Raw genomic sequence first — 26500 nt, forward strand, 5'->3', positions numbered from 1 at the left:
AACTGTGAGTGTATACGGTAGTACCCTGCCCCATAAATACATACCCATTCACACAATTATACACACAACACCTCGCTCAACCTCACTCTCCATCACACACACATGCACGCACTCACACGCGCACACACACACACACACACACACACACACACACACACACACACACACACACACACACACACACACACACACACACACACACACACACACACCACACACATCAACAACCCCTAACACCTCTTCTCACACATCCTCCTGCCTTTAGCGGTCGGGCGTGGAGAGACAGCGCCATCGGATTCCTGTCAGCGCAAGTGCCGGCAATCAGGGCGCTGGCCCGCTTTAACTGCGCTGAAAGCCCTGCCCCAATCAATACAGTAATGCACTGCCTCCCAGTTATCATCATCATCTCTTATCACTGGCCCACACCTCCGAGGAGAGGGGAGCAGGAGAGAGGGAAAACGAGGGAGAGAGAGAGAGGGAGGGCTAGGGAGGGCAAGGAGGGATGAAGGCAGGATGGGGGTGTGCAGAGGGAATATGGGAAAGAGAGAGGGATGGAGGGGAAAAGAGGGTTGAGAGGAGATGTGAGGGGTCTCTAGGCACTTCCTTTCAGGAACGGGGAGATGGATGGATCAGGATGGATGGGTGGAGAGGAGAGGGGAGCAAGGGGGGTGGGGGGGATGTTTTGGAAAAAGGGGGGTAGGTGGGTTAAGACTTTCGTTTCCTCTCAGGGATAACTGGACAGAAAAAGCAAGAGAGGGATGGAGGGATGGACGAGTGGATGGATGGAGGTATAGAGGCAGAATAGTCAATAAGACAGCTGATAGGGTAATCAGCCTCGGCCAATCCTCTGAGCGATTCAGACTTGTTACATCTGGCAGAAGATTAGAGTTTATTCTGCTCATCGCTATTTAACACTTCAGAATGCACTTAAGAATTAAGATTGAATATAGTATGGATAAAAGCTTAAGTAGAAAATAAATAAAAGTGCAAAAACAAATAAACTTGCAGTTAATCTTTTATTTTAAGTGTGCAGTTCATAATGTAAATTATTATAAACTGCAGAGGATATTCAATAAAAAAAATGTTTAAATGGTATTACTGTGTTACTGTGTAATTCATTTTGAAACAATTTCAAAATGTCCTCGTCCAAACTTTTCTGCATTAAAAAACTAAAACCTAAAATAATGCTGTAGTGATGGAACGTTCACACACTAGAGCATCTATTATGCCGTCTGGATTCAGATCATTATAGAATATAGAGAACACATCCGGTGGGCTCTCCGCTGAGGTCTGTCCTCAGCGTGCTGCGTACAGGCGCCTCCGATTCACTTTCTGTGTATGTGTGTGTGTGTGTGTGTGTGTGTGTGTGTGTGTGTGGAGGCATGCAGCGCCGGCCGGATCGCCCCACCACACCATTAGTCACTGTGTGATCTCTATACTCTGGAGCAATGCTCTCCTTGTTCAACCCAGCAGGGGGGAAATCACTGGGTGTGACACTGGACCACACTCCCAAACCAACTCATCCTCCGAGATCACAGGGCATCACACCCAAGTAGTGTGTAAATGTGTGTGTGCTTGCATATACAGTATATGCATAAATCAGATACGTACTGTAGCCGTACGAGATACATAGACACTTCTACATGGATAATATTCTCCAACGCTAATACACTCACGCACATATATACACACACACACACACACACACACACACACACACACACACACACACACACACACAGTAAAGCTAGCAAAAGTAACATTTGTGATGGAGGAAGGGACAGGAGACTTGTCCTGGACAGTTTCATTGCTGACTTTGAAGTCTCCTCAGACAAAAAAAAACAGGTTTAAACTGGTGTGGGTGTGCGTGTGTGCGCACACACGTGCATGTGTGCGTGTGCATGGGTGTGTACATTCTTTTCTGTGCACAGGACACCCATACGTGGGTGAGTGTGCATGGAAGAAAGAGAAAGTTTGAGTGAGTGAGTGAGTGAGTGAGTGAGTGAGGGAGGGAGGGACGGAGGGACGGAGGGAGGGAGGTACGGAGGGACGGACGGACGGACAGAGGGAGGGAGAACTCCTTTCTTTTTATGACCCAAACCATTGGGAAAAATCATTTCATCTGCTTTGCTCTGCCTGCTTCTCTCTGGGAGCCAGCAGGCGTACAGTATTTTTGAGCGACAGACCACACATCTTGTGCAGAGTGCACATCTCTTTAGGGCACTTTAGTGGTTTAATGTGGAATAACTCACGGGTGAAAAAAGGCAATAGGAAGACCAGGTATGATAAAATAAAAAAAGATAAAAATAAAAAGAATATCCTTCTTTACAGCAGGGTCATCCTACATAGACAGGAAATTAAACCGAACTTTGATTTATGGCTTCGGAGGAGCATGTGTTTTCCTACAAGGAATTTCAAAGCTCTTGAGTTGAATTTCACGACCCGCAAATTCAGTTTCAACCTGCTGTCCATATTAGAGTAGTAATAAGTGAACCCACTCCGAGTCAATCAGAGCCAACTACATGCAGTCACGCAGTAAACATCTCCGTTGTCCTGGATGGGGCATTTCTCAACATACTGTAAACATAAACTCTCGCCTTGGCTCGCCCTGCACTCCCACCTTCCCCAAGCCGGCCCAAACCTCCAAAGCTCCAGCCCCCGGCCCCTTGCCCTTGCCCTTCTTCCATACGTCTCTTGACATATTCCTCCTTTTTCCCCTCCTTTTTTTTCTATTTTCCTCCATTGGTTTCTAGGGGCTTAATTATGGGGGGCTGGCTCCGTGGTTGTGGAGGTGCAGTGCGAGAGGGGAGCAGAGTGACCCTAGAGGAGAAGCCATCCGACAGGGCCCTTAACAATGATAAATCACCCCGACCAGAGCGCGGCCGCCCCGCGCCAACCCCGCTACACAAAGAGCACTTCGCTAGCGACACCGCCGCCGCTAACGCTACTGCCCTGCTGATCTCTATAAAATATGGATGGTGCTGAGAGCCACAGAGTGGAGCCGTATCCAGATCGGATCTACAGATTAGCGCTTATATGGTGGTTACGGTATTATAATGATGTGAGACATGGTGCCGGGTTAATTTCATTCAGAGATAGGCAGTTGAGGAAATGGATTGAAATTCAGCTCATGAATTGAATATTGCTCATTATTTTCAATGAGAGGGGGATTTCCTCATCCGTGGCCCCGTATTTGAATTAATATCCCTGAACGAGTGCCTGGAGAGGGGTGTCAGGGTGGGAGGATGGTTGGAGGGTCAATGATCAGAGTGAAAGGTGCTCTCTCTGACACCAAACACAGTTCATCTCAACCTTATGGTTTGCAAATCACCATACACAGGCCGTGAACTTTCTGTTTTTAGCCCCCACAGAGAATTTCAGCCACAATGTCAATCTTTGATTTAAAAATAAAACTAAAACAAAACTACATGCAGCTTGCTTTTTTAGCACTTTCTCCAGCTATTGTTCTGTTGGTCGGTTTTACACCACCGACCTCCACTACAGTACTCAGGAAATAAAAATAGATCTTCCATATGTAGGGAAGAATCTCCGTCCAGGTGTCTGCTTGAGAGCATTCATAGGCTGTTAAACTTGCCATGACCTAGGAATGGGTCTCGTGGCAGGTTTCTGTAACAGAGTAGTATTCACTGCTGCCTCTCCAGCAAAGTAGAGAGTGAGAGAAAACTCAATGCAGGCTCCGGAGTCTCTTTTGGGGGTAAATGTAAATGGTAGCAGGCTGAATCTAGTCCACATTTTCTCTACCTACAGCATGTAATTATGTGAGAATTGAACACAGACCATACTCTACAAGCCAGGATGGACTGTGCAGGGGTAGAAGGTGGGAGGTGGAAATCTGTGCTCCACTGCTCCCTGTCTATGACCAGATGGAGAGGTTTTGATAGCTGGCTGTCTATTTGCCTGCCAGTGTATCTGCAGAGGGCGAGGTGTCCATAACCAGCCTGTATTTCTACAGAAAGAGAGGTGTCTGTTTGCAGCCAAGCCAGACTGGAAATTAAATTATAAGGGTGAATCTGATCCAGCAACAGTCTCGGTGATCAGCTGGCCCGATAGCTATAGTACCTGTCTGTCTGTGTGTGCCTGTGTGTTCGTGTTTGTGTGTGTATGTGCGCGTGCATGCGTTTCTGTGTGTCTGCCTGTGGCTGACTTCCAGTCCCAGTTAGTTGGACAGTGTGGTCGCCAATGCCTTAATCCAATCACTCATTAGAGGTTATGCTGAAAGGGCGACTGGACCTTAAGCGTACCCAAAGGGTATTTCTCAGTCAGTCTCCATGTCTTGCCAGTTACTCTTCTGGTGCCCCCCCCCCCATCAGACTGTTGCCACCTGACCAGTATTACATGACTACAAGTCTTAGTGTTTCTTGTTGCCTGACAAAAAACAACATAACCCCAGACAACTCTCTTTCTATCCACTTCTATGTCCTATACAGACGAGGCGGGGACGGAGTGTGTGTTTGTGTGTGTGTGTGTGTGTTAGGGGGGCAAGACAGCAGCAGATGAAAACAAAAGAGAAGTGACAAGCTAACTTAACCATCCCCGAATGATCACATGACCCTATCCTGACATGTCTCATTGGCCGAGACCAATGTGCCCCTTTACAAATAGCATGGCTTAACACATTCCGCTTGTTGTGATTTCTTTCGTGTCGAAAATGTCTGAAAAGCTTGCGGCTGCAGGGAAGAAAGAGGGGGAAAAGAAATCTATGCTCTTATTGAGTTTTCTTTCTGAATAAATAAATATTTAAAAGGTGGATGGGGGTGGGGGGGCATTTCACTCTAGCTGCAAATCAGGCCATCAAAGGGGCCAGACAATGTATGCTCACTATTAGTATCAAATTACAAATAAACTGGCTTTTGGTGACTGGATCTCCGATGTCAGATTTTGATAAATGGTTTCAATTTGGCAGCTGCTTTAGAGTGTCAAGGCCCATCTGATCCTGTCCCCCTCTACAGCAGTTTGCTGCCTGAAAGAATCTAGCTCAGTTAGCCTAGCACCTTCTTAGGAGCCAAAATAATCTTTTCATACTAACCAGGCAGCAAACCGCCCAGGGCACCTGACGGCTGGTTGCTTTTTGGGCCCCCTGTTTAATGCAAGTGCGTGTGCGTGTGTGCGTGTGTGTGTGTGTGTGTGTGTGTGTGTGTGTGTGTGTGTGTGTGCGCGTGTGTGTGTGTGTGTGTGTGTGTGTGTGTGTGTGTGCGCGCGCGCATACATGTATGTATGTGTCCGTGCGTGCGTGTGGGCGGGCATGCATTCATGCATATGTGATTTCCCTAGTATGTCTAAAGGCAAGTATTGAGACATGTATATACATTTAATCATGACTATGCATATGCATAAATCTGTTAACAATCTTACATCATGGCATCTCATCTCCCCTCTGAGGGAATGTGTACCTGCTGCCCATAGCTGAACCCAGTCAAGGGAAATGAGAATCCGCAAAAGCAGCAGTATTGCATCCTATAAACAGCTGTTTCCAGTTTTAAGAAGGATTGGACCAATTTAGCGGCTGGCATTGAGGGGTGCCTCTAGTGCCAAGTATGTATTGAGTAGAACGAACAAATCCAATCAAGCATTTCAAAGTTGGTCCTCTGTTAAATTAAACCATACAAGTAGCATTAAAATCTATGTAGTAACTGGTGCGGGTGGTCTACAGTAACCACATAGGGACAAAAGGTTTTCCATATTTATCTCAATCACAATTTACCCTTTAGCACATCTGTTAAATGCGCCAAAAATGATCATAACCTCAATGTTCACTATACTGTATGAATTGTATTCTGATCAGGGATGTAAATGAACACCAGCCAAAATGCTGGTATATTTGGCAGATAACCAGCCATCATTTAGTAATCAAATTACATTTTATTTGTCCAGCTGGCTACTTACAAAGTAAAAGAGTATGTTGAACTTTGGGATGGACCAGACAATATGTCCAGTGGACAAAAAGGTTTGTCCTGCATCTGACCTCTGATCAGCACCTTGATCAAGTTCTGCTGTGTTCTACTGACCTTGGGTAACCTCTCGGGGTCTCCAGGGTGGCGTGGGATGACTTTCTGTAGCCTCTGGAAACCGTAGTCGATGGTGGGTTCATTCAAGGCTGCATGACAAACAGGACAGTGATTGATTGATTGATTGATTGATTGATTGATTGATTGATTGAGTGATTGACATCTTTATTGACAACATTCTTATGCATAATCATATATTTGTACATATTTGTCAAAAGTAAAAAATTAAGCTTAAAAGCATATTTACATTGCGAGGAAATAATCCCTTCCGAGCATGGCACATGCCACCACAACACACAGTATGACTATTAATTGCATTGTGGGATATGTAAATCATCAACTGTTTAGATACTCAATGCGGGTGTGCTTTTTCTTTTCTTTTTTCATCAGCAGCACGCAACACATTCACACCTGGGAGCTGCCCAGTACAACCATAGTCTTCTATTGTTGTCCACTGATCAGCTCCACTGGAGCAGTCGGGAGTTAAGTACCTGGTTCAAGGCGAACTGAACAGCAATTAAGGAAGAAAAGAAGATCATTTAAAATCATTCAACTTCCCCTCCCTGGTCCAGGGATTCAAACCGGCTACCGCACATGTGCACATATCCTCTCCCTGCCATTTAAAATCTTAAATCTCTATATGATTTTGAAATTACATTCTATTGGTTAACAGGCTTGTTACAGCTCCCAATGCCAGCTGAGGCACTGAAAGGCTCCGGGGACTGCTCCATGCCACCCTGCCTTCTGCACACGTCCCTTTATCAGAGTGTCAGCTGATCTCTCTCTCCTCACAGTCAGATCTCTCTTATCTTCTCTGTTCTCTTTATTAAGTGCAAGACCTTACACTCAACCTGTCCCCACCGCTCTCCCTTCTCACCACGCATTCCTAATTCAATTGCACTTTCTTTCTGTTGAGCCCCGAATCCTATTTTATTTTTTCATTTTTTTCTGTCGTTCACCCGCTGCAAACAACACAATCTCCATTTTTCCTCCTCTCTATATGGACGAGGAGAGAAGAGAAACACCCGGAAATGAGTTAGGGAGATACTTCTCCATAATCAAGCCCATTAATCATAAAAGCCTGTCAAATTTGACTTTGGGGACAATTTGTCAGCCGATCGTGCCCACTCCGCTTTTGTCACCAGTGCCTCTTGTATTCTGTAAGGATGATTGACACACCAAATGCCGGTGAGTAGAATAGCTAGTTTGCGCTAATATGCATAACCGCCGCTTTCATGAATAAGAATAAGGTAGCAATACGGCCGCGCAGGGGTCTCTTTCAAAGGGCCCCCGCTACCGTTTGTCGCGAGCGGGCAAATAGATGTTATTACCATTATAACAATATTTGTTTTCTTTCCCCGGGAATGGGCGCCCGCGAGCTGCTAAATCAAATTTGTAGGAGCCCGTTTCAAACGGCGGCAGAGGAGAAAAAGGGCTTTCAGGCTGTGGCTGGGGTGGGGATGATATCTGAAGGGTGACGGAGCTAGACGGGCCCTCGCCACGAGGGCTGCCATGTTGGATTTCGGCTCTTTGCCCCTGAGAGGGGACCAAAGAACACAGACGCTTAAATGTATTACTCCCTCCCTCCCTCCCCCCTCTCCCTTTCTTTCTCTCATTCTCTCTTTCTCTGTCTCAGATGAAGAGAGATTCATTGCTTTGATCCCAAAGAGACTTTTTGGGATGCATAGTGGATGCATGGAGGTAATATGTTAGGAGTATGCAGGCAGTAATCAACTGAATTCAAAAGTCAATTTTGTGCACTGTGCATACGTTCCAACCTCAAAAAACAGGTGAAAGGCTCTATGGGAACTCAAACAATTGAATAAAAAAGCCATTTACCTCCTAACAGAGTTAATGGGATGGGAGACACCGTATAAGAGAGGAAGAGCGAGGACAAGTGTAAGACAGGAAATACTCAGCAGGAGTGAACGAAGGGAGAACAGATCACAGACAAGGAGAGAAACACAGAGGGAGAGAGAAAGAGAGAACTCATAAGGCTTTTAATGAACCTCTCTACCAGGGTGTGTGGGGGGAGAGAGAGACCTCCACTATCCCCATCAACTGCCCCCACCCGAAGAAATTAAGCCCATTACTTCCCCTTATTAAAATCTCCCTGCACTTTGACCTCAGCGTCCCATTGGCTGCCTACAGGCCTGTAGTCCTCCCTGCTAATCGATACGGCTGCCTCTTTGCAAAGAGCCTGAGTAATTGGAGAGCGCCGGCGTGCTGTGCGAACCCTGACCCCCCTGCGCATTACACAGCCCATATGAAGACAGATTGCCTGATTTAGTGTAAACATATGCTGCAATCCCAGCCATCAGTGCCACTTTCTCCATCGTAATTTGTATTGATTTTTGTTTTCTTTTTTTTTTTACTTCTTTTTTTCTACAGAGGCCCCGACCATCTTTTGTGCATTTGTGGTGTCTGATGTTCTTTTTTCCCCCCCTTTTCCCTTCTTCTCTTTTCAAACAGGAGAGATAACACAGAGAAAGGAGCCACAGAGAGAGAGAGAGAGAGAGAGAGAGAGAGAGAGAGAGAGACAGAGAGAGAGGAGCAAAGGTTGGGATAGAAATAAAACAGAAGCAACGTTGAAACCGTTGGGTGGGGGAATGGAAGGAGGAGAGGAGATGAGAAGGGAGGGAAAGGAGGAGTAACAGGGAGTCATTCTTTATATATTTAATCATCTATTATTGCTCCCTGCTTCTCTCCCGCTCTGCCTCACTCTCTACACACAGTGAGGGTGATCAAACGGTTGGTTGGGGTCCCACCAAACAGAACACAGTTATTAGAAATAAACAGACAGAATGAGAGTTACAGAGTGAGTGTGTGTGTGTGTGTGTGTGTGTGTGTGTGTGTGTGTGTGTGTGTGTGTGTGTGTGTGTGTGTGTGTGTGTGTGTGTGTGTGTGTGTGTGTGTGTGTGTGTGTGTGTGTGTGTGTGTGTGTGTGTGTGTGTGTGTGTGTGTGTGTGTGTGTGTGTGTGTGTGCGTGCGTGCGTGTGTGCACAGCAAAATAGTACTAGGGGTCCATTTGGGTCCATTTCTTATACTCTCAGGGTTGAATTAATGTGTGGTGAACTGTTGGAAGACGAGAGAAATAAGGCTGCTTAAGAAAACAGGGGAAGGGGAGAGGAAGGCAGCATTCCACTGAACAGAATTCTGGCACTCTGGTTACCGGCATCTGAAAACCTGCAATATCATGTGTGATGTTTTCCTTTTAAGGTGGGAGGTCTATAGATGTTTGCTATTAAAAATGACCTGTTTGATTGTGGTCCTTTTAACCCATGTGGGCCATATACTCCCCTTCCCAGGAGCCCTTGTCCTAACATATTAAGAGGAAGCTTTAAGAGTGGCCACAGTGCTTCTCTTAGAACTTATTCCCATGGCAACGCCTGGGTTCTTTCACCTGGTGTTGCCTCCAAAGAACACAAACAGCCTGACTCCTAGGTGCCAAAGGTTAAGTCAGGGTTACAACAACCCTGTCACCAGGAGGGCAGAGCGATCACAGACAGGCTTTACACTGGCACCCAGCAGAGGAGAGGAGAGGAGAGGAGATTACGATATCATTAGAAATGTGACAGATCGCATCCTTTTATTCCTACAGAAAAAGACAAACTACAATAACTTGGCCTGAAATGATCTCATTAAAGTTCATTTTAAAAAGTTAATTTTAAGTCAAATTAAATAAAAACCCACACGGAGAATCAAATACTTCAAGGCTAATGCAAAGTGACATCGCCACGCCTCTACTGTGCAACCAGTTCAACTCTTTGGTAGCATTCGCATCACGAGACAACGTGAACTACTGTAAAAGCTAATGAGGGCAGGCTGCTGACTGGGCATCTTCAGCATGTCTGTACTAATCACATCAGCCATGCATGGCCAGGCAGTCATTTACAGGGCTACTAATCCAGGGCACTTCTCTAGAGATTGTTGTCTCGTCTCTTCCCCGGGTGCTGATAAGCAGGTGAAAATAGAATCTGCCAAGATTTGACTCGTTTCCTGTAGTAGTTTTGGCTGAATATTTATGGCAATAAATATAGACATCATTTAGGATGTTTTATCAGTTGGATCTAAACTGCAATGTTGCCCATTACTAGGACAAAAGTCTTGTTTTGCATAATGAAAGCAAAAGTAGTATCGGAAACAGTTTTATTTTTGCTGATGAAAATGATTATAAAATATTTACCTTTATAGCACTACGGGGGGAAAAGGAATCTATCACAAAATAGTAATTCCTTTTCAGCAACGAAATGAATGAAACAATAATATCATGATGGGGGAATTAGACAGCTGTCTCAGCAGCCCAATCACTGTCTTAATCCAATGTACTGTGTGTGTATTCACTTTAGTTAAGGGATTCAGAGAGAGGCATTACGCCTATCAGCCAATCATTAGCCTGCAATGTATGGTTGTGCTGAGCTTGCAAGGTGAGTGCATGTACTGTACATCACTGGGTAATGCGTTTTTAACAACTGTTACTGGAATTCTGACAAAAGATACCCAAGTGAAATCTACACAGTAAAATCCACCCATTTGGATCCAATTTAGCCTATCAGAGTTAAACTATCACTGAGGATTTTGCTCTGCATTTACATTATCTTAATGACTTACTGTAGAGAATAATGCCTGATGCTGAATCTACAATCTCACAACACGTCATTTCGCAACACGCTGTGAGCTCGTCGTAGATCTGCCGTTTTCAGTGTGTGACAGCGGCACACAACTATATACATCAAGCTTAAACTTGTGGTTTCATACTATGACAGACCTGTAGGTCTTATCTTATAAAAATCATTAAACAAAAGTCCATGACGTATTTCTGTTAAATGTATCCGCTTCCATCCCCATATTCAAACTATTGTTCATCACTCTGGATTAATGTCTAGATAGACAGAACTGGAGGACCAGTCTGCTGGATTGACGAGATGGTGGAGATCACTGGAACATCGCCACACACTCATTACCCATTTAAATCAGTCTCACAGCTGGTTTCAGCTCAGGATCCCAGGCTTTCAAGGGTTTCCATGCTTCAGAGGAGTGTGTATACATTCACTAAGCATATGTTTACATCCCGATACTCACAGCTGTTTACATTTATTTATGTTAGGCCATTTCTCATTTGCTTTTTCTCACTGCCGTCAGCGTCTTGCTGCTTCGTAGAAAGAAATCAGTTATTCTTTCTCGGGACCACGAGATGAAACAAGCTCTTTGGGGGATTTGGCCTCACCTTTACGTTTTGTTTTGCTTTTCACTTCGGTGATGGCCTTGTTGAAGGCGCGGTCATGTCCCCAATGAGACACCGGATCCAAAGCAGCTACTCTATCTCCAATATCGGGCTCACTGCGCTCATACATAGGCAGCTCTCCGTGGTTTTCCCCTATATTACACTTATCATTTCAAATGGACTCCATATTCCATATGAAATACGGCACTGAGCTATGGCCACAATCTCCCCTGACAGGCCAGGCTATCGGAATGAGGGGGATTTGCAGCTGCTGCTTCGATCCCCAAGCAACATGTGCTGCAATTTCCCATCTCTATTCATTTTATGATTGATGCAGGTCACTGCAACGTTTGGCCCCATTGCCCACAGATATGTGCTGCAGATAATTCCGCCCTTCCTTATGGGCATGGGGGGAAAGAATTGACAGACGCACAACATGGTGATCCTTAAGTGGATGGCCTGATTTGTTTCGCTTTTTTTCCCTGCTTGTCAAGAGGCAGGGTAGCTGAGCCCAATGGGGTCTATCCTGTTGACAAGCTCCAAAAGCCCCCCCAGAAGCATCCTTTCACCAGGATATTGATCGGTCATTTTATTCCTCTATCTTTCAATTCATCACCCACTCATCATAGAACAAGCTGCAGCACAGAGAATACGTGTAATGCAAAACGTGCTGCACCGAATAGCACTGAATCTTCAGTTGTTTTTTAGACCCTCATGAGGCCAAAGTTAAGCTATTGTGTGCATCAGTTAATGCAAGAGACACTCAACACATTTAACACAGAGAAACTCTGCACGTCAATCATGCATGTGTATTTACATTTTAGGCATTTCGCTTCCAATGAGGGCAACAGAATAAGCTTAAATTCACCACGCACCTATACGCTCACGCTATGCACATGTACACACACATGTACACACATGCCAACATGGCTGCACACCTCATCTCAGTGCGCCGCAGAGGAGAGAGAAATTCAAAGCAAGACTCCTGATCAATCACGGGAGGCTGCCACTCCCTCCATCTCAATCCCCCTCCCTCCCCTCCCTTCTCTGTGCAATCGATGCTCATAGAAATTTCATGAACTTTAAACTGTGATTGACAGGCGGGGCCTGGCCCAGGCCATGGTGGAACCTGCTCCCCCTTTAAAGAGGTGAGCCACCAGGGAAGATGAAGGGCCTCTTCACTCTTCAAACATGCACTTTTAATTAAGAAGAAACACTTGGCAGTTATGGCAACAATTACCTCGACTGACTTACCCTACTTAACCTCCGTTTACCCCCTTGCTGACACCCAGCCATACTGAGTGTCCAAAACACAGACCACACCTGACATCCAATGGAGACAGTGGGAACAATTATAATAATAGGAAGAAAAAAGTATATAAGTGGATTTAAAATTATTGTCTTGAATATACAGTAATGGCGTGTTCCTCTAGATCACTGTACTAATGTGTACTGAATATTTCAGATGAGTTACTGTTTCTCTGGTGGCTTCAGACACAAGTCACTTAGTGGCTAACACATACATTCATTCGACCGTAATGAAACAACACAAGTACTTCTATGGCTTTGATCTACGGGGCTGTCTTCTCTTTTAATAGACAGCAGAACTGTGCTCGCCATCGGGGGAATTCCTCTTTGCTCACCAGAGACGCACCACATTTCATATATCAAAGAGCACAGAGGCGCTCCACTTAGGGAAGAGGGACTTGTGGAACTAATGTCAGATAATTAGCGTTTCTGTGGGGGCATTTTCGGTTGCGACTCAAGAAAATATAACTTCTCAGGTGGGGGGCCTATTTCTTTGAGGCACACTTCCCAGCACTGTCACTCGGCTCTAATCAAGGCACCAAGGAGGTAATTATTCACTTGAGCTGATTAACATATCTTGGTGGCAAAGCGGATGCTCTCTAATCACAGAGGTTGCATCACCGGCGGATCTGTGCTGGCAGACGGCGAGGGTGACAGAACGGGAGTGGGTGTTCTGCTGTCATTGCTACTTCACTCTCTGCCTGCTAGAGCAGTGGTTCTCAACCTGGGGGTCACGACCGCCCGAGGGGTCATCAAATAATTTGGAGGGATTGCCAGATGCTTTTCTGAATGTGCTCAAAGAATGAAAATCCGAATAAAAAAATAAATAAATCAATCTTTGTTAATATTTCAGTAAAAGCTCAAAATATCACGCACCTAACACCCCACAAGTATAGTCGACTTTGACCTGTGAGAAACTCACAGTGGGCGAGTTGAGACACAGCTGTTTACAAAGCGGGCGGAAAATAAATTGATCAGCCCCAATGTGTCTGAGGTTCTGACACACAAGTTTTTCAACATAAGAGGCGGAACTGCAAGGCCAATGCCATTGACTACTGGAGCTGAGTGAAGACAATTCCTCTCGGATGCACGGTTCAACTTGAGTGTAATATTACTCCTCTATTACTCCTCCCCCGGTTTTAGAAAATGTACCAATAATTAAAGCCATAACGATGAACTAATATAGCTATTTTATTTAGTATAGCAGTCTCAGTTGGTATATGTGCACACGCGTGTTTGTTCAGTGTGCGCATACGCAGGCTCGTTTGTTCAGTGTGTGTATTTTTTTAGAATGGTGAGTCATGATGAAGGAGGGGGGTCGCGAGTCCATGGCCAAGTCTTTTTGGGGGGTCGCCAGCCAAAAAGGTTGAGAACCACTGTGCTAAAAGACAACACTTTCTATGTGATGTTCATCTAAGCTGGTGTAGAACACTGGATATATAACACAAACACTTGTGAAGTGAGTGTGATATATATATATATATATATATATATATATATATACACACACACACACACACACACACACACACACACACACACAGGTATTTATGCTGTATTTATACTGTATATAGCAATAGAGAGACAGAGAGCCAGAGAGAGAGTGCTCTACATGTAAGCTGATACAGAGCCTGCTTTAAGATAATTGCTTCCATGTGTTACCGTGACAGTAATTAAACAATAAAAAAAATAGAACTCAATTAGAGTTGGGTACAGTACAGTACTACAAATATGTCAGCAGGTCCAACGAGAGATAGAGGAAGAAACACAGCAGCAAAGACAGAGTGAAATTATACCTCAGTAGACCAAGTAAAAAACTTTTACAGAGGCTCAGGTTTGACACGATGGTGATGCCGACGTATAACTTTCACCTCTTTGTTACATGTTCACAAGACCTTTAGCAGGCCCATATGGAACATTTTGCTAATGCTTTCCGTGTGTGTGTGTGTGTGTGTGTGTGTGTGTGTGTGTGTGTGTGTGTGTGTGTGTGTGTGTGTGTGTGTGTGTGTGTGTGTGTGTGTGTGTGTGTGTCGTGCGTGCGTGCGTGCGTGCGTGCGTGCGTGCGTGCGTGCGTGCGTGCGTGCGTGCGTGTGTGCGTGTGTAAACTTGTATTACTTCCATTTGTGGGGCCAAAAGTATAGGAGATTTTGAGAAACAGACATTGTGAGTACAATTTTCCTGGTCCTCACAAGATACATGTCTAAAAAGCGTTTTTAGAATTAACGTTACAATGAGATAAAGATTACGTTTGGGCTTACGGTTAGGATTAGACATTTTGAGATTATGTTTAGGGGTTAGGGTTAGAGTCATGCCTGATTTATACTTAACTGCGCACCAGTGTCACACAACAAAGTATTTAGGGTTACGGTAAAAAATGACATGCATAGAATTGCTGTCATAAAAGTTTGATGTCCTCACAAGTATAGTAATACAAATGTACATGTGTGTGTGTGTGTGTGTGTGTGTGTGTGTGTGTGTGTGTGTGTGTGTGTGTGTGTGTGTGTGTGTGTGTGTGTGTGTGTGTGTGTGTGTGTGTGTGTGTGTGTGTGTGTGTAAATTTAGGGGGAAGAAAGGTACAAAGTGCTCCATTGTTTTCCCTCAGTCCTGATAGGAATACTGGCCCTGCCCAAAGCCCAGGCAATACGCCCTCAGAGGGAAAGGCGAGTAGCCATGCTGAAAACCTCTTAAGGTTCAGTGTCGTTTTTATTTTTTTCTTCTTCTTCTTTTTAAAGAGGTCAGTGCTGAGATGGAGCCAGCTCTCCTTACACCACACAACAACCAGCTCCTCCATCCATGCCATCCAGTGCCAACGATGGCTGCCAGATTTTTCCAAATAACCTCAGTTAGTCCGTATCAGAACCGCCCGCCATTTGACAAATTTTGCCTTAAGAGTGCTGGAGCTTGAGTCGCGCTCGAATCTCACTCATTGCTAAACCTCACGGCTGCTGCTTTTAAACAGTGTGAATCCGTCTAATGATAACATGTTGTGCTTTTCATTCTCCCTGTGCTCCCTCTTCATTCAGATGTTATGACAAGTGTGTGACAGGTACAGAAATGAACATGTCTGACATGTTTGGTGTCTCGTGATACCACTATATAAACTGACATTGTGAATTCAGCTTGAAGAGCATCGCTGTTAAGTAGTATCACACGGGATGCTCACGTGTGCAAACGGTTAGAAAGCTAACAAATATAATTGCGTAGATGGATTGCATTTCAAGCGGGTGCCCCACTGCAAATTGCCTTTACAGAGATGATATCACCCCACCATCCCCCCCACCCCACCCCACCCCATCACCCCACTTCCCTCTGTGAAGCGTGCTCATCAGCACACAATAGTAACCACACCTCTCCTCCCTCCAGGCCAAAGTGTTGTGTGTTATGGGGGATGCAGACGTGTTGAGGCTTGCCAGGGGCTGCCCCAGAGGTTGAAGCCCCCCAGGCTAGGGAAATAACAGCCACTCCGCCTGACTTCTACCATACATCACTATATGACACCACAGAGCCCGAACAAAGCCTCTGTCTGCATGTGGGGTGCACCCCGATAGTGCAAACGAGAAAGAGGAGAAAGTCGTCCAATTATCAGGAATTATGTCCATGTCTTGCAATGGTCGTCATTTATTTTTAATGCATTTCACTTTATTTAGTGCAACTACTCAATGGTACTCTGGACCAGTGTACTGTACTAGTGGCCATTTGCTACACTTCTGCACTTGCCCTTTCTAAAATGCTGCTTGAATGCACCTACAAATTCAATGTTAAATGTGTAGAGTGACATGTCTATCTTATGTCCCCCAGGCACTGTGTATGAGGTGCTGTTGTCCTGATATCATGTGTCAGCACACTGTATACTGCCGTACAATGTAAGTTGTCAATATCTCTCTTGAGTATAATGCAACCAAGGACAAATCCACGTGGGTTGATTTCATTTTAACAATGATTCTAATGACGTATTTTTAAATTCACTCTAATCAAGCATGATATGCAACAAATAACACGTTTTTATCAGTTCTTCTAACCAAAGCAATAAATACAAATAAAACCCAGAGGTCAATAAAAAAAGTGAGTGAATTATGACCTTCAGTTCATGCATATAAACAATATCTCTCAAATCAAAACATGGACCACCTGGGAACTCTCTGAATTGCACGACTTGATCTGTCATCATTGTTTGTAGTTCAATTTGATCACTGCAGGTTCTATTCCCTAAACTGCTCATGGCTGGCGCTGTAGTGTTTGGGTGGCAGCGGCCGGCCGCTGTAGAGAGAGGAGGTTTCATCATCCGAGCACGGAGCAAGGCTGTGTTGAGCTCGTTCAGGGGGGCGCTTGCTGGATCTATGCCGCCAGCCTCAGTGCTTGTAATGCATAGATCAATGTGCCCTATGGGGAAGGGGGGAATCGATGGGTGCTGAGTTATTGCAGTACTTGGCCACTGATTTTTAGAGAGCTGTGTTTTCCCAGGAAAGTCAATACCTCCAGGCTGCTCTCATTAATTTCAGCCCCTCCCCTCCTCCAGCTGCACCTGGGGATCTGCAACCCAGGAGAGGAGGCTGGGAGGGAGACTGGAAGTCTAGGTTGTGCGTGTGTGTGTGTGTGTGTGTGTGTGTGTGTGTGTGTGTGTGTGTGTGTGTGTGTGTGTGTGTGTGTGTGTGTGTGTGTGTGTGTGTGTGTGTGTGTGTGTGTGTGTGTGTGCGTGTGTGCGTGTGTGTGCGCGAGTGCGTGTGTGCGCGCGCGTGTGTGTGTGTGGAGGGGAAGCGGGGAGAGGGGAGAAACAGTGGGGATGATGGAGAGAGGAGAAAAGTCAGAGATTTTGGCGAGAGGAGGGAGAAAAAGGGAAATTGAGATGACAGCATAAAGGAGGGATGAAGAACGAATCCGGGGTTTGTAGGAAAAGGTGGAGTGAGGAATAGGAAAGCAAGTACAAAGACAGTGTGATATTTTTTGTTGTTTTTTTGTAAGGAAATGATATGGGTCCTGGTTCATGTGTCTGAAAGCGAGACGGGTGATATTGATCCCTAATATGGATATCATGTCTGCTCCGGATTATTGACATGTGCTGTGTTTTCCACACCATGGCTGTCTGCTAGGTATTTGTTTAAGTCTGTGGAAGGGGAAATATAGTTTAGTGTCTCTTAGAGCTGGGCGATATGCCCCAAATCAAATATCACAATATTTTATTGTGATACATATATACATATATATATATATATATATATATATATATATATATATATATATATATATATATATATATATATATATATATATATATATATATATATATATATATATATATATATATATATATATATATATATATATATATATATATATATATATACACACACACACACACACACACACACACACACACACACACACACACACACACACACACACACACACACACACACACACATATCAGAGTGTCTGGCAACAAACCCAGAAGCCAATTCTAGACAGACAAAAGATAGCAGAATGAGAATGAGTCTTCCCTTTGATATGAACACTTATTTTGTTATTCAAGATTCTGCACTGTTCACAATAAAATATTTACACCCACGCTGCTTCAAAAGTATCTCTTTTGGACACATTATCAAACACTTGACATTGAAATCTTGTATGTGGCTTGTCACGACAAAGCAACAAATAAGTGAAGCTCTCTGGGGCGCTTGTCTGATTTCCTATTTGTTTGATAATGCTTAATTTATACCCTGTCGTACATCATTGTTTCGCACAAAAAATATTATTGTTAAATAGTATTTTCAGTGCGCAACACCAGCGTTCAACAAGGTATAAATTAGGCGTGAAAGTGTGAAGTGCTCTTTGACTCTGCAGAGGAGTCAAATTCCTAAAGGAAATGACATCACTGGGACAGGGATGCATTCTCTTTCCTGTTGAATTATACACATCTTGCCTATTTAGTATTTAAAAGCTTGCCTCATTTTACATTCATGAATACAACACACTGCTGGCACAGTGAATACATTTTGCAAATGCACGTTGACGCATTCCCAATCTTAAAATATGTATGTGTAAATCAGATTAACTGGTGGTGTGTGCACAATATGGCTCCCATTCTGGCTGAAAGAACTGGGAGACTTGGGAGAATTACATGAAATTGTGCAATATTATGATGCCGCCACCTGTCTGTGTTTCGAGTTGTGATGCCATTAGGGAAATAGAGCTTTGTTGCCTCCCTATCAATCAAATCAAGTCAGATGTTCGCATTTCATTATTCGGTTTGAGAAATCGCTATGCTGATGCCGACAACGCCAGTGAATATTGCGTTTAAGCCGTTCAAGTACTTAGGTGATGATAGCTGTGATAACATGTTTTCAAATTGAGGTTGCAAAGTAACACAGACTCTTTTGAAGGTATTCACGACACGTTTTTGCTCAAGAGAACTCACAGTCTAATGGACATAGGAAACAGTGAGATAACAACAGGGCTCTATTCACAACACACTGCCATAAAAGCAATACGCTGAGCGCTTGTCAGCCCTATCGCCAAATGGAATCAGATTAGCATTGCAAAGGGAGCCGTCCAAAGGTAAGCTGGGCTGGACAGTCCATTGTGAGTGTTGTCTGTCTCTTCCCTCCTCTGCTTATAGCCTGCTTTCAAAATAGGTGGTGCTTCGAACAAAGACGGGAGAAGGCAGAGAAGCGATAAACGCGTGTTAAACAGAAAGCCTTAACACCGTCACCTCTTTCATGGCCGTCGCAGTGACATTTACTTATCACACTAAACAGCCATCCATCTGACCTTTCTGCTACTTTGAATGGCATCTGTATATTCTGATGGAATAATCGGGAATGGTAAAAGCACTGATTTGAGAGAGTGATATGGCTTTTTCGGTGGCCATTTTTGCTCTGACAATAGGCTTGAAGGACAACCTGGGGAGAATGTACTGGAAGAGGAGGGTAGGGTGCGGTGGCACACGCACACATGGGACAATGTTTACTTCCATTCCAGTATAGAGTTGAGAGGATAGGTGCACTTGTTGTAAGGCATTAGAACTCAGAAAGTATACAGAAATCCTTACTCAAGTATATGTTGAGCAGAAACCTTGTACTCCAATATTTCATCTTTTTATGTTTTTTCAAAAATGAATACCCTATTTTGTACAGTACTTTGTCATATGACAGCGGAGCGAAAGTAGACGATTTACCAACTCAAAACACATTGCGATGCAATTCGTTGAGTTTGCAGAAGATTTTGTAAACTTTAAAGATTTTTTTTTTTAATCTGGCCTATAATGACATGCCCCAAATAGGGACTCCTGGTTGAAAGTCATTAAGTCTGTCAGTGGCTTTTATAAATATTTTGCATTTGACTATTAGATTAATTGGAACACAGGTTCTTTTTTTTCCCCATTTCCTGAAATGTCATGGTTTTGGACATGAACCATAACATCTATTCTGGGCATGTCATAACAGGTGATCATTCATCAAAAAAAGGAAAACATGTTGTGAAAGTAACAGATCTACAAGCTTGTAAATCAAGTGTGTAAATCAGCTACTTTTGGCAAAGTGATTTGGTGTAGAGGGAAAACAACGGAGATGGCCAAGCACTGACCCCTGGTGGACCCCGGTCAACAAAGTATGATAGGAGGCATTGATGATGAGAGATGATTGGAAGTCTTACCAGTGTAGACAAAGCGGCCTGGTGCTCCTTTGCAGAATTGCTTGGATTTGTAGGACAGCGTGACTTCAACAACCCCGGGAATGTGACGAGGAGGGGTCTGGACTCGGATGGCATGAGGAGTGATCAGCTGGAATATATCACACACACACACGCACACACACACACACACACACACTTTGAAGTATGAGATTGAGTCAAACTCACAGATATTATATAATATCATTAGACTGGGTTCTATGATTCTCGGGTAGGTGTGTGTGTGTGTGTGTGTGTGTGTGTGTGTGTGTGTGTGTGTGTGTGTGTGTGTGTGTGTGTGTGTGTGTACGTACGTGCGTGGGTGCGTGCGTGCGTGCGTACGTGCGTGCGTCTTTGGGGGGGGGAGTGTCTTTGGGGGGGAGTGTTGACAAGCAAAGATCTAAAAATCCCTTTTGGCCATCCTATTCTCTTTCTGTCTACCAGTTATACATATACTGTATAAATAAATACGTTACACTGAACACTTTGACGTGCGAGCGGGCGTCTAACAAATCTGGGTCAGCCTACAGCCAGTTTACACGTGGGCACTGGGATTTCAGCGTCTGCCTGCTCGCCGCAAAAATGACACTGATCAAAGTAGGCTAGTCGGCAGCGCCGTCTGAAGTAATGCGGCGGTTTCCAGTGGGCCTGCGTGGGGACGGCATCTGACGCCGAGCGGGACCGGTGAGAAGGTTTCATACGGGCTCCTCTCCGCTCCCTACCAGGTGTTCTGCTCCTCTGCACCTACTTCAATATTTCATGGCCTGCCTTCTGCGCAGCACCATGCTCCAAGTCTACATCTAAACCGCCCAGAAAATCTACATATTTTCGGGGACATAGAGACCTCGCCGCACGGTGCACTTTGAGATGCAGGTGTTAGTTAGTATGTGTGCGTTTTGAGTGTATTTTGTGTGTGTGCGTGTGTGTGTGTCTGTATGTATGTGTGCATGTGAAAGACAGGGAGAGAAACAGACATGTGTGCACGTGTATGTGTGAATGTGCTTTCACTGTGCACTTTTTTGTGTTTTTCTTTGTCATTTTTCTGACTTGTTCTGACTGAAAATGTACATAGTCATTTATGTAGAGCAGGGGTTCACAAACTTTTTCAGCTCGAGACCCAAAAGAATGTCTCCCAGGAACCCAAACTTACAAAAAAGTAGAGTGTGAGTTCCCATTGGGCCTTTGAAACCTGTTCAAACCCCCATTATACTATAGTACAAATTCAAATTATTTTTTTTCTTTTACAGCAACATGATTTCCACTAAAACAACAGGTATTTGCTAAAAGAAAGTGAGAAAACTGATCAGAGTGCGACAGATTTATGTTTCGTCAACAGGTATTTGGTGTTCAGGGATTTTGCCCTCACCTCACTCCAGACCAGCATAGTGCCGAAGACAACCTGCAGGCCGTCAAAGAAGTTGTCTCCTATGATGATGACGGTGGCTCCTCCAGTCGTCCAGCCCTCACTGGGGCTGATTGCTTTGATGCAGGGCGTAGCTGCTTCGGAAACAGAGACAACAGCAGAGCAGTGAGCCACACAGTGTTACCGAGCATTGCAGTACAGGACACACCAGAACTGAGGAGGAACTTGTTAGAAGGAACAGGATTCAGTGTGTGTAAAGGGACACTGAAAAGAAAGTGACAGACCCTCATACAGGCCCTCATACAGTAGAGTAGACACCACATTGTATACATTCACATTTTTAATAACCATTTGGATTCAAGTGAGATATGTTGTCACACAGGCCAGGAGCAAGCAGCTTCCTTGAGCCTGCTGATAGTGCTGTGTCATTGTCACCTCATGTCACATCAGAGAGGAAAAGTTAAGTAATGTCCCGTAGAAACATGCACAGTGAAATCCTCAGTGCGGATCCATTTGTGTCCACAGAGTTAATTGAACATTACTTAAGCCCTATTTTGTACATTGTACTACGATGGTGTCGCAAAAATAGCCGATCCACAAGTTCAAAACATGGGTGAGGTTGTAGATCTACAATTTTTGCTGATTTATTTATTCATGAAATAAATATAATTGTTTTTTTTTAAGTTCAAAAGAAAAACTTATTTTTCTCTATTTTTAAATCTTTTTGAAAATGTTGGAGAATGTATGTTTTAGAGACATTTGCAAATTTGGGGGAAATTATGACATGCAACGGTTAGGAGCCTGCCAAACATTTGCCTCACAGTGTTAACCAAAGACACTATTTGCTAAAGCAATTCCATTCCAATGTTATTACTGTATCAAGGACAAACAGATACTATTCATATTCCTGAAGTCCCTAAAGTGCATGCTGTATATATGTCTCCCCTCACACGAGACGGCTCTGCCAGTGGTGTAACAGTCCACTAATAATAAATGCAACAATTATTAGTTTTTTCATTGCCACAGGGATCAATAAGGCATTCAATATAAACAATAGTGTGTCTCCGAGAAGACTAGACTGTGTGTAGGCACAACAGAGTCAGACAGGCTGACTGAATGCTCCTGTCTCCTGCATATCTGCACTGCAGGAAGCACCATGTGGCCTGAAATCAAATGGTTGTTCAGGCTCCACGCTCTTTACAACCATTCCCGGACACAACAGGTTTATAGGGATAATGGGTTGATATTCCAGACAGTGAAGCCACGCTACCTAGTTTACTGCAGTTTGTGGCATGATTTATGATACAGCACTCAATGACTCTGTCATGTGTGCGGCGAGTGACAGTTCAGTGTCTGGACAGAGCTGTGTCTGTATGTATGTGATGTGAGATCTCATTAAAGCCCCTTATAGATATTGACAGTATGCATTTTATTCTGTTTTATATTATAAAACAATAATTTTCCTTGTTTTCTTATCTTGCCTGCACAAACATGTTCCTTAATAAAAAAAAATCAGGAATGTCATTTTATCACTGCCTTTATGCTTTATCACTGCCTTTATGTTTTATCATTGCGCACATAACCTTAACCACTTAAGCTCTATTTCATAATTTGTCACACAATGGTGTCGAGTGGCACAAATAGCTGAGGTCACACAAGTCACATGTGTCACACGTGTCACATCGTGGCGCGTTGTGAGCATTGTAGATCGGCTATTTTCTTAAAAAATATTAAACAAAACTTCTCCCATAATGACATGGCCAAAATAGGGCCACCAGGATGAAAGTTGTTAACTAATCCTAAACTAAACTTAAATTAAACTAAACTAACCTTGCTCCTACAGTATGTGCTGCTTTAAGCTAAAACATCAGAAATATATGTGAGACGTTCACATTGAAAGATCAGTCAGAAAGTCTCCCTCCTTAAGAGCAGAAGCCAGTTCAAGATGCACATTTCCGCACAGTTTGAGAATCCACCTTTTGAAAGTTGCTCAGAGCTGACAGATGAAAGCCCCTCTCCAGAGCCTGTTTAACATACCGCAATTCATCCAACTTGCTCCCAAAGCATTTAACAGTTGTTGAGGGTGTTGCGGAACTCCAGCTTTCTCCCTCATACTCGACAGTCATCCCTATTAATTTCCCTTTGTCACAACAGTAAACAAACAGCCGAACGGCGGGTGGGGGGTGTGGGGGGGGGGGGGCAGAGGGTGGCGGTGGCGGGTTTCTACAATCGGGATAAACGAGGGGAGCACAATGGCGCGAAGCCGACGGTGGAAACTTTTATCGAGGGGGGGAGGGAGGGGGTGCGTACATAACAAAGACAGGAGCAGATGTTATGCTTTTATCGCCTTTGAAAACATCCCAATCTGGCTGAGATGAAAGGCCCTGAGCTTCCCTCCGTGGGCCCTGGCTACACTGATAGTCTCTCCTGGAGTCGGCGACACAATGGGCTCCATGGCCCCTGCAGGACCCGGGCTCTGTACTCTGGCTGAGATGTTGACAAGTCCATGTAAGCAGGGAAGGCTGCTCAAGGTGTCTAAACATGAATGTTTTAAGTGCTCAGTGAAACACACAGACCTGGCTTTAAGTCTGAAGGGAATTAGGTACTCTGAAAAAGTTTCTTCTTCAGACTTCAAACTCGGGCTATAAGGGACTTGGCACATCTAGGATGTTCATGCTTAGGATTGTAATGTTGATACAATCCTATCTGGTCAAATAAAAAAAGTTCTAATCTTATTTAACCAAGCCGTATTTTCTGCTTAGTTGTATGATGATGTTGCATTAGATATGCTATTATTATTAATTATTATAATTGACAATTATTGTCAAACATTTTCAAAATGTTTTGACAATTTTCACCTATAATGACATGCCCAAAATAGGGTTGCCAGGTTTAAAGTGTATGATGTGATGTAATGCAATGTAACAGATGGGTTTGGTTTGATGCTTACTGTAGGACAGACAGTACAGTGGGAAGTAGTTTACACAAACCGTAAAAAGGCTGTAAGTCAGTTTTGTAGACTCATTTGCGATTGGGGTTTTACCTGTCTCTGTCTTGTTCTGATGTGATAAACCCCACCCATCTGGTGTTCTGAGTAGGTTAAATCAAACGAGAACATGCATCTGCAGCAGCTTTTGGCGCCTCGGTCTGTTTCAGGGTTATGATTCCATGTGACGTCACATTTGGTTTTTACAGTTTGGAAACAGGCCTGTTTTAATATAAGGGAAGTTGTAGTAAAAATCACCACTTCAGTGAAAATGTCATCGCTCCCTTCACTGCTTGAGCGTTAAGTTTATAATTTATGAATAATGAAATTGTTTGATCTGTAAGGCAAAGGAATATAGACAAGTTCACTGGCCATTCCTCCCTCAGAGATCTATCTACTGTATGAGAGAAAGAAAGTATTATGTTATGCTACGTATTACAGTATGTTACTGTCGCTTTGTTTTGTAATATTATTGTAAATACAACAGCAATATCGCTGTCCAGGTTCACAATCTTTCTGTTTTTACTTTTATTCCCTTGCCAAACACTTCTCTATCAAGCATGTTCTACATCTATGGGAATATTTGGTTACAGCTTCATTATGGACACTGCTGTTTTTAGTCCTGCCTCCTTTACTATTGATTACATGTGTTGTTGATATAGGGATTTCCCCCCCACTACTACATCCCCTCATGGATAATTAGTCAGTTGCAAACTTAAACCTAAATCTGCTTCTGAATTGAGAAATGTAAATGGTTAGACACAGGTCGTAAGGAAGTGAATTGAGTAAGATTACCCAAATCTGACAGAGCTGGGTTGAGTGACTTGACCCATAACTGAAAGTCTGAACTGGTGCTGTGCTCTGCTACACGGTAAAATGATCAATTTCTGACTCCAGAAAGAGTGTCCATTTTGTACACTCTCAGAGTTAAATGAACACTGAAGATTGTATTGATGCCACGAGGGAAAATTCAGTTGACATGGCAGTACTGCAGATAGAAACACAAGACAGGAAAAACGAAAAGAGATGCAACTAAGAATAAAAAAATATATACAATTAAGAGTAATTGGGTAGTATTGTGCCTGCTTCCAGGCTGGGTCACAGTGACGTGGCATGCCTACCTTCAGATGGGTCCAGACGCCGAGCCCTGCGGCCGTGTTTGGAGTTGTTGTGGACGAACATGTTGTCTGACACGGCCAGGACGTGACCGTCCACATTGACTGTGGTGGAAATCACCACCTGGTGAGACACATTCAGAGATGTTGGACATACAGTACTGACTCCTGACCAAGACACCTGTATCAACAATTTACACCAACGTCCCAATATGAAGGTTCACCCCATATTCTTTGCATTGGTTCTGCAGTGCAGTTCTTTTTTTAATTTCTGAATTGTTTCCACCCAGTTCTAGCCCCTACGTTGAATTGAGATGTCACCAGACATAGTATCTAAATTGTCTTTAGGACCCCCTCGAAAACTAGATGCTACAGTACGTCTCCCTAATCAGTGATGGAAGAAGTACTCACATGTTTTACTTAAGTAAAAGTATCGATACCACAATGTAGAAATACTCAGTTACAAGTAAAAATCTGGTATTCAAAATGAGTACAATTACAAAATGATTGGCATCAAAATGTACTTAAAGTACCAAAAGTAAAAGTAGTTATTGTGCAGAATATCCCATTTCAAGTTTTCAAAATGAATGAAAATCTTTTGAAAATAGCAGATCACAACACGTCGTTTTGCGACGCGTTGTGAGCTTGTTATGAGCTTGTACAGTATTTATTTGTATTTTATTATATAGGGCTGAAAGTGGTTAATGTATGTTTTGTAATAATAAAAAAAATCTAGAAACTAGCCAGTAACTAAAGTTGTCAAATAATTGTAGTGGAGTAAAAGTACAATATTTTTCTCTGAGATGAGAAGTATTG

General features: G+C 43.7%; 1 protein-coding gene across 6 annotated transcripts in view; it reads right to left on the reverse strand.

The window, feature by feature from the left end:
- Positions 1 to 26500, reverse strand: part of LOC311033526 (transcription factor COE3) — a 124793-nt gene that overhangs the window by 14734 nt on the left and 83559 nt on the right. For 4 of the 6 annotated variants that reach the window (XM_084041073.1, XM_084041070.1, XM_084041072.1 and 1 more), the window contains exons 8-11: positions 25691 to 25808; positions 21587 to 21720; positions 20206 to 20332; positions 6027 to 6115 (exon numbers count right to left, since the gene is read on the reverse strand). In XM_084041073.1, the coding sequence (XP_083897199.1) occupies positions 6027 to 6115; positions 20206 to 20332; positions 21587 to 21720; positions 25691 to 25808 (468 nt within the window). The remainder of the gene's footprint in view (positions 1 to 6026; positions 6116 to 20205; positions 20333 to 21586; positions 21721 to 25690; positions 25809 to 26500) is intronic. The other 2 variants (XM_084041071.1, XM_084041069.1) reach the window with 1 other exon arrangement.

Source organism: Gymnoscopelus microlampas (genome assembly GCF_963454915.1).
Source record: "Gymnoscopelus microlampas genome assembly, chromosome: 18".
Classification (NCBI taxonomy): Eukaryota; Metazoa; Chordata; class Actinopteri; order Myctophiformes; family Myctophidae; genus Gymnoscopelus; species Gymnoscopelus microlampas.